The sequence below is a fragment of the Thermobia domestica genome, unplaced genomic scaffold (assembly GCF_964235325.1).
Source record: "Thermobia domestica unplaced genomic scaffold, izTheDome1.hap1.1 HAP1_SCAFFOLD_1114, whole genome shotgun sequence".
Classification (NCBI taxonomy): domain Eukaryota; kingdom Metazoa; phylum Arthropoda; class Insecta; order Zygentoma; family Lepismatidae; genus Thermobia; species Thermobia domestica.
Window position 1 is genome coordinate 40925 of NW_027656824.1, and position 9708 is coordinate 50632.

Below are 9708 nucleotides of genomic sequence, written 5' to 3' on the forward strand. Positions count from 1 at the left end.
CATATGAGAATTAAAACCTCCTTTGTCAAGATGACAAAACTAGCTTACTGACACTTTTAGTTTCTATAAAATACTGTACAATACATAAACTATGTTATAATTAAATTAAAACCACGACGTTATAAATAAAAGTATAGCGTTTTAAGATGTATAAGTGATCGAAATGACGTGTATGATACATAAAGATATAATGATGAGATGAGAAACCAAAACGCTATTATAAATTGCTTTCGAAGAAGGTGTCAAGTGATGGGTAATAAAACATAACATAACTACTTCTGTTGTTTTTATATATACACTTAAATACAGATACACACATATTAAATACAAAAAGCATACGATACATATAATTAAATAAAACATAACAATACATTTAACTCTGCTTCTTTAAGAAAAAGAACTTGCTTACACTGACTTTAAAAATAGTCGTACACGCTTAGACATTACATCATCACATTTTTATTGAATTAACAATATACAATCTTGGTATAGAATCTTCCAAACGAAAATAATCAGATATTTTTAATGGGTAAAATTATGGTGATTCAAAGCCACTTAAAAATCAAGGACTGCATTATTCAAGCAATTAGACGGTAATCATGGGCGTCCGCCATTTTAGATGGAACTCGAGACATACGAGGGTTGTTACATAAATTCTATGCCTAAGCAAGAAATATTAGAAATAGATATGTAGTAATTTTAGTCCGTATTTATTGAACCTTTCTATGTCATATCAAATTTGGTATTAATATCGAAGTTCATTCTGTTGTTACAGGTCAAGAAAGATAGAGGAGTGAGCAAAGTCAAAGTGCAAAGGCGCCGATCCTGGGTGCCGGAGGGGCCTGGGCCCCCCAAGCTCATGTGGGGTCCCCGCATTGTATTTATGAATATACAATATTTGGTATAATTTGAATGCAATTTGTCTTAAAATCCTCATTTATGCTTTCTGCATCTGAATGGCCCGCAACCAAATTTACAGAGAAATCGGCGCCCTTGGCAAAGTGTGACCAAATGGGGAAACGGAAGGCGAGAACTTATATTTCTTAGTTAATGTTCGGCGTCCGAAAAATCGGTTTTCAGTCTTATAAAAGCTTCTTTATTTATTTGTTAATAAAATTTCACGTACAGCCATCGGCGCAAATCTGTCTTCAACATTGAGGGGACGGGTTCACATATATTTTTAAAAGCGATGTTCAAAATATTTATGACGTGGAAAAACAAACAATGCTGTGGAGGATCAGGGTAGCAGAGTTGTCTTCAACATTGGGTAGCGGGCGGATTTGAGTCTTATTCTGAAGAGGAGGGGGTTGATGAGACTCATATTATGATAAATGAATCTGATTTCCGACGTGAACCTGTTCTATACAGGGTGGCCCAAAAGTAGGTATACAGTACCGTACTGATCAGCTCATTGCATTTTATATCATTTCTAATTGTTATCCATCAGGTAGACTTAGTTTCCTTTTATTTTTTGTTCTTCATGTGTTTTTACTTATATCTTAAGCTCAGAACAGCCGAAGCAAATAAACCTATAAGATAGAATGTTATACTTGATCAATGCAGGGGTGTATAACTATTTTTGGGCCAGGTGATGTAGATGAAAAGACATGAATTTCATCTCACTTTCCTTTGTAGCAATCGGACACAAATGATCACATTTCTTCCCCCCCCCCCACAAAAATCACATTTCAAATAGGATTATTTGAGGACCGTCCCACCAGTTCCAAGATTAGGGGGACATGTCCCCCACATACCCCCGGGATTTGGACCAGTGCGTACAGCTCGTCCGATGATTACTCCGAGTAAGAGAATTCAGCGGCTGGTGATCAAAAAATCACATCGGCAAAAAAAAAAAAAAAAAAAAAAATGTTTTATCACTTCAAATTGAGGTAAGAAAAAGAACCTAATGTTCTCATTCTTGTACAATGAGTGGAAAAAGTTCTTCCCGTTTAATTAAATTAATTTCCTAAATAACTTCAGAATGGAAGGACAATTTGAGTACAGGTTTCAGTAAATTAAAAAAAAGAATTTAATTTTCTTCACGTTCCAGCCATACCACCGTTGTATGTTTCAACCAAACTACCGTTATTTTTAACCTTTATTTTACCGCTTGTCAGTACACTGCCAGAATAGTAAATCCGTTCTTTCCCGCGTGTCACTGTACTGACACAGGCGAAAGGTCTACTTTGACCCGCGAGCACACCGGTTGAGAACCAACGTTTCTGGTTCCTTTCACTATGGACTATCTCTTCATACAATAAGGCACATCATTTAAAAAAAAAAAAAATATGTGTGCTCGCGGGTCAAAGTAAACCTTTCGCCTGTGTCAGTACAGTGACACTCGGTAAAGAACGGATTTACTATTCTGGCAGTGTAGTGACAGCCGTAAAATAAAGGTTAAAGTAAATTTTACCAAACAAAAAGAATTTTTGTCGCTGACTGTACAAACAACGCTTTGAACATTAAATAATATCTGCTTCCTTTAGTTTCAAGCGATAAAACTTTTAATTTTTACTCATGTGAATTCCCTCATGAACCATGAAGATGGAATGTGACACTTTTGCACATGTTTCGCTTCTTTCTTTAGTAAAACAATGCCTGTTTCCTAACCACGTTAGGCTCAGATATGTCAGAAACTAATACATATATACTTATTTATTTAGTTGTCTTTGAGGTGAACAACAGGTTTTTTCGGAGTTTTCCCACTTTCTTCACCCCACCATTTCGTTCATTTATCATTAGACCTCCTATCACCGTCTCAGGGAGGCATGAATTGTGCACTCTTTAAAAAAAATAGGGCTTCCCGTAAACAAGACTGAAAACTACAGGTTTAGAGAGAAAACCATACATTTTCGAAAGTAGGAACTTGTTAAGTAGAATATTTTTGAGCCAAGATATTATTTTAATTAAGTTCCCAAATCAATGAGCAATTACTAATAAAGGCATATTTTTGAAATTGAGAGGCCAGAACTTTTTGCTTAAAATTCGTACTTTCTTGCTATATTTTCAGTATTTTTGATGGTTTAGGTTAGGTTAGGTTAGTTTTGGTTAGGTTAGATTAGGTTAGGTTAGTGTTGGTTAGTTTCGATAAGGTTAGGTTTGGATTTTGGGGTTTGGTTGGGCCAGAATTGTTTGCTTAAAATACGTATTTGATTCTCATATTTTCTCTTTTTTTTGATGGTTTAGGCTAGGCTAGGCTAGGTTAGGTTAGTTTGGTTTAGGTTAGTTTAAGTTAGGTTACTTACCCGGTTACAATGCCTTCTGGCTAGGGCTGAGTGTATTTCGAAAATACGCCTCCGTGACTACTAACCACACAGAAAACAGATGGAAATTGTGTAACTTTCAATGCTGCCAACTTACTAGAACATAAATGGCGGGTATTTCAAAAGTTGTGTTCTGTATGGGGCACCCTTTAGATAGATATATAATAATTAAACCATTACAGTATTAGTGGGGGCTTTCGAAGCAGATGCTATGAAACAGATATATTTTTAATTATGTAATTACTGTAGATATGGCATTGATATACCTCCATTTTAATTATAACACACTGGATAAACATCGGCCTTAAAAATAGCCGTATACTGTTAACTATTGCATCATTGAATTTGTTGGAAGTACAGTATACATTGTACCACATCATATACCTTTTAATAAAAACTGTCTGAACTTTTTTTAGCAAGTGAAGTAGGGGTAATTTGAAAACATTTTCCAAGTTAAAGGTGACATTATTCAATATATCTTATGTTCACTACTGCATTCCCGATACAACATAGATTTTTTGTGACCATATGATAGAAGAACAGGTATCTCGGCTTATGCAGGGATCTGAAGATTTCCCATTATAATAAGTGTGAACACAACGTCCAGATACACTACTTTTCCATTGCACCAATATTCGTTCCATGAGATTCTTTCCTTGATTATCATATGTTCCACATCACTGAAACAACACACTATGATCAGAGAACCGTTGAGAAACAAAATAAGAATCTAGCAAATGATGTGCTGTTAATTTAGTCGAATTCGTGGCGAATACTGGTGGAACAAAATTATAATATCTCATTATCATATTTGGTGATGTGATTCCCATCACATTCTATACATGTAAAGTTACCAAGATGTTACCAAGATACATAAGACATATGTTTAGAAGCCGAGATTTTCTGCCAATTCTAACAATAAAGACAATTAGTTCAAAAAGTAAAGAAGAAAAAGCTATTCATTAAAATTTGAAAAATAAAAGGATACAAACATAATAATTATTATTATTCTCTGTCAGTGCCTTAATCCCATGCTTATATGGGATTAGCATTTCATTCTTCATAATCTATATTTATTGCTTCATCTTTCCTCCACTCCCTCTCCTTCAAATCCTCTTCAACCTGCCTTTCAATCCAATTTTGGGTCTACCTCTGGTTCATTTTCCCTCCATTTGCAATTTATCAATTCTCTTTATCACATAGTCTGCATTTGTTTTCTCCACGTGCCCAAATCATCCAAGACTGTTCTCTGACATCTTCTTGCTCATGATCCCACGTTAACTCTTCTTCTGATGAAATACTTCCGAATCCTGTTCATCGGTATTTCATCAGAGTAAGAGTTAAAGTGGGATCCCAGAGAACAGCCGAAATCATCCAAGGCTGCTCTCTGGCATCCCACTTTAACTCTTCCTCTGATGAAATACTTCCGAATCCTGTTCATTATCATCACCTCCCTCATTCATTTCAGCATCCTTGTTACATCCATTTTTCTGTACTGTACTCTTCTAGTTTGTCCAGGCTTCTGAGCAGAACATACATACCACGCTTCTGTACAACAACTCTCCCCTTTGCAACAACAACAACCTGCAGTTTGTTTCCACTACACAGTACTCCTTTCGTCTTTCTCGAGTTCAGACATCTATTTTGTAATCTATTTTTGGATATCAGTAGACAGTTCCTCACTATTTTCAACAAATGATTCAATATATATATATACAGGGTGTTAATGAACTATACCGACAAACTGTAAGAGGTGATTCCTCACATTAAAATAAGAAACGGAGTTCATATGGACCTATGGCGAAAAGTGCATAGTTTCAGAGCTAGGACTGTCCAAAATCGCGAAAAAGTTAAATTTCAACAAGCCCTATTTCGAATTTCAGAAGCTGTGAAAGGTGGTCCTTTTCAGCGTAAAGGATGCCATGCATACATAATCCAAAAACGCATATTTCATCAATTTTCAATAGGTGTACAGGGAATGCTCTATAGGGTGTAATTCCCAGATATGCTCTCAATAGAGTTTTCAGATATACCCTGATTTCAAGGAGGGTCCAAAATAGGCAGGAGGCAAGCCTAGACAACAATGGACATCCAATGCTTCGGAGGGAAGTTGGAAGTGTTAGGAACCAGCAGCGGAACCAGCATGTTTTGTGTGTCTGTGTGTTCAGAAATCATGTGATGCGATGTATTTCGTCATGGTATATTTCACGTTTTCTTCACTTATAAGCATGAAAGGAAACATCGCAGCATGCGTTTTCCCGAGTACAAGAGACAGTGCTGCTGACGATTCTTAACACTTCCGACATCGCGCCAAAGGATTCCATGTTCTTTGCTATCAAAACTTATCGTTTGTCTACTTTGGACCAATCATAAAGTCAGAGCATATCTCAAAATTCGGTTGATGGCATGTCTGGGAATTTCACACTGCAGGGAATACTCTGTACACCCTTGAACATTAATGAAATGTGCATTTTTGGTCTGCGTATGCATGACTTCCTTTACTCTGATAAGAACCACCATCCACAGTTTCCCGAAATCGAAATAGGGCCTCTTGAAATTCGTTTTTTTTTTTGCGATTTTTGACAGTCCTAGCTGTGAAACTATGCACTTTTCGCCATAGGTCCATATGAACTTTTTTCATGTTTTGATGTAAGGAATCACCTCTTACAGTTTGTCGACATAGTTCATTAACACCCTGTACACTTTGACGATAATGTGAGCCTATCCCCTTAAGAGGTTTACAAAACCACTATTCGTTCTACCCAATGGAATATATTCTGTTTTTGACACAAACACAATTATACATTATTTTATAAGGATAAGATTTTGGACTCCAAGTGAAACAATATAGATAAATTTAACTTTGACATTTCAGGAAAAAATGCTATCCAAAACATTTCACACAAAATTATGCCTTAAAGTCGTAAAATACCTCTTCAAGTACATTTGCTCTCTTAAAATGATAAAGTAGATATAATTACGGTTACGTTTAAAAGAGTAATCTAATTGCAGAAATATAGTGACAAAAGAAGAATCGAGCATTTGATAGATGTGATATTAAAGTCAGGACTGGTAAATTCTTACTTTTTGTCAGATAAATTATAACATTAATATTTATACATCAAATAATACTGAAACTGTAAACACATTACAGTTTTTAATCGAGTTAAATCCTCAAAGAACATTTTCACTTTCAAGTTTGTGAGGAATGGTGTCACTTTCCACTGGAACAGTGCGGGACGAAATAAACATAAGATTAGATCCTTGTACACATTATTTCGGGTTGTATTTGGTAGTCATAAATCTTATTTTCTTTCCTCCTGATCCAAGACGGAGGCATATTATTGGCTCGACTAATAGCCTTTTTCACCAACCAATTACACATTGGTCTAACGCCAGGAAGACGAATATAATAACAAAATACGAAACGTGTAAGAAAAAGCATAAACCACTCTTTCCAGTTAAGGGCTTTGATCAATTTATCTGAGTTGTACGCTTTGATATCGTATAACCAACAACCGTACGCCACTGCTGTATTATAGAATAAAGTAGGCATATAATGTCTTAATCCTTCAATCATACAACGGCTCATGTGTTCTCCATCCCTCCCCATTTCACGAAGACTTGGTCTTGACCAATATTTCGATATACATTTGACTATTTCAAGGGTTTCCTCCAAAGTGCCGCTGCAGATGTTAAATTTATCTTCTATCCCCAACAAATAGCCTACACAACGCCAAAAGTGGATAAAGCCTTCAAGTTCCTCTCTTGTAGCATCATGGACGCCTAACTGCTTGGGGAACAGCAAAATAGGCCCAATAAAGCCCATTTGCGTCATTGCCATATCAAACTGGGTGATAAATAAACCTCCGACAGCGCTTGTGGTGAAAACATTGTAAGGATATTCTTTAGATATGGCTGCTGGACAAGCATTTTTAAACTCTTGAAAAACTTCATCATCCGCTTCAGTCCATAACGACCCACAGCATCCGTTAGGACCTTCCAGTGTGATTTTGTCCTTTATTTCCTCTGGAGACATTGAATTCATTCTTCTCATAACACTATTATGCATTAGCCTAACTGTCCTGATATCCTTATGAGCAGGATCGTTAGGATCCCATATGTTTCCTTGATACCACGAATACACTTTGTTAACTGTCGATAGGTATCTCTTAAAGGCTTTGAATGGTGTGTCTGATTTTCCGGTGAATATCAGTGGTTCCAGGAAACGACGAAAACTCAAACCAGCTAACAACGACAGCATATTAGAATAGCATAGACCAGACCAGTTTTTTATTGCAAATTCTTGTCCTTTCCTGTATTTGTCCATATCCAACCAATCAGGTTTCGAAGTTAGGGGACATTTTGAATCACCTGGTACATTAATACCGTCAAGGAGTTTCTTCAAACATTCTGGAAAGTCTTCCAAGTTTCCTTTAGTTGTTCTAATTACTTCCGTCTCCTTTGTAGTTGAAGTTACAGTCGGAATTTCCAAGTGTTCTGTTCTGTTTACGTCAATATCGTACAATTTGTCATCGTCACATTGATTATTTATACCACTTTGAGGAGATGATAGTATCTTGATTTGTGTTTGTGTTTCAAGGTCATTGTTTGATTCCTTGTTGACTTCGGAGAAACTTGAAACTTGTTCCGTCATTGCCACGTTTGGAGATGATTGTGTTGGAGCCATCTTCTTCTGAGAAATCTGAAAGTAAATGACAAACACAAATCATTAATATTGAGAAGGCAACAGGGGATATGTATCTGCAAAAAAAAAAAAAAAAAAAAAAAAAACAACAATTATTATATCTACGTTTAAACCAAGGATGTTATAAATAGAGGATCTGCCCATATGTATCTTCATCCTATTAAATCGATGAAGCCAAAAAACAACCGAGCATCGGCACGTCTGATAGGCTACTCTCGTTTCTGCCATCGTCTGATTGGCTACTTTCGTTTCCGCCATGATTGTTGGCTCAAAACATTGCGATCCTATTGGGCGGAGTGGACAGAGTAGGGGTGGCGAAACTGTGACGTATGGCTTCAAGATTTTGTTGTAAGGGCAGATCCTCTATTTTATAAGATCCTTGGTTTAAACACACCAAAAAGCTAGTTCGTTAACAGAAGAAAAATTAGTTACTGCAGGATATATTTAATGTATTGGTTAAAAATATAAAGTGATTATACCATGGCATTGGGCGTGGAAGAAGAATAAATATGTAGATACAGAAATATGTAGTAACAGAAAACGTGATAGTCTATGTCACTTCCATTCGTTATAGTATTGCTAAGGACAGAGATTCAACCGCAACTTCCATCATCATCAATTTTTACATTAAACTTATTATACTCAAAACAAATATTAACAACACTTCTTAGTGATAAAGGCAACTAGCATATGGATCCGTACCTTAAGATATAAAGTGCAGATTACGAATATTGGCTGCGATTCATAAAATTATTTTACTCAGTTTTCTTACTTTAAATAATACCTTAATACATTCATGAGTGTTATTTTCTTGTTGATAATAAATACATCATTTACTGAACTTAATAGAAAAATACTTTTTTTAAAAAAAAAAATATCTGTCGTAGATGGTAGCATGTTTAATCGATTGAATTTCAACAATTTTTTGGGTCCAAATTTTGGAAATTTTGGGGTATTTTTTTTAAATCGATGTTAATGAAGGGCGTAGTGACATCAACAAGAGAAAGCTGTAATAAGGGTAGTATGGACTGTAGTTGTGTATGGGTCAGAAACTTTAACACTCCTATAGGGCTGCTCATCTTACTAATGGTTCAATGTACACCACTTATAAATTCTATTGACACGCCCCAACCCCAACCCCAGTATCTGTCGTTCTGATTCTGTCATTGACAGACATTCAAAGGAATGACATTCAGAGCAAACAGTTCAATCACTGACAAACATTCAAAGCAATTTGGCTGCATTAAGCAAGCCTCCTCTCCAACGAAACAAACGATATTACAGTGAGGGTTGCTTTTTTCAAGGAGGTTTCAATGTTGACGAGAACTTCACACCGTATCTGGAAGTAAACCATTATTAAAAATGGCGTACTCAGAAATATTCTGGAATAAAAAAAGTGGTTATAGCCTTATCATATTCTATAACATATACCATATATATCACATAACAGTATTTTTTGTTATTATAATTTCTTGATTCAGTTCCACTAACACCCATATTCGTAACATACATAGAAGAACGTGGGAATTTGGGCTCTCACTATATATGAAGTAATTCGAAATAAGTGGTGTTGGCAAATTGTGTATACAACAATCACATACCATAATGTTTCTCATATCAGTCGAACGAAGTTCTAACTTCAATATCAACCGTTTCGGCACTAGCGGACATGTGTACATTATATCTCAAAGTTAACATAATTACTCTGGAAGATTCAAAATGGCTGACTTTTATGTT

At 35.8% G+C, this 9708-nt stretch overlaps 1 protein-coding gene across 1 annotated transcript; it reads right to left on the reverse strand.

Annotated features, from left to right (window-relative positions):
- Positions 1-3161: 3161 nt before the first annotated feature.
- On the reverse strand, positions 3162-7971 carry LOC145677616 (uncharacterized). The gene has a single exon (XM_081748067.1). It carries the CDS (start codon positions 7951-7953, stop codon positions 6520-6522), a length of 1434 nt encoding a protein of 477 aa, XP_081604193.1. The 5' UTR covers positions 7954-7971; the 3' UTR covers positions 3162-6519.
- Between the last annotated feature and the right edge of the window lie 1737 nt (positions 7972-9708).

What these genes read in the sequence shown, in the direction of transcription:
- LOC145677616 (XM_081748067.1), bottom strand. Translation starts at nt 7,953, where the DNA reads ATGGCTCCAACACAATCATCTCCAAACGTGGCAATGACGGAACAAGTT.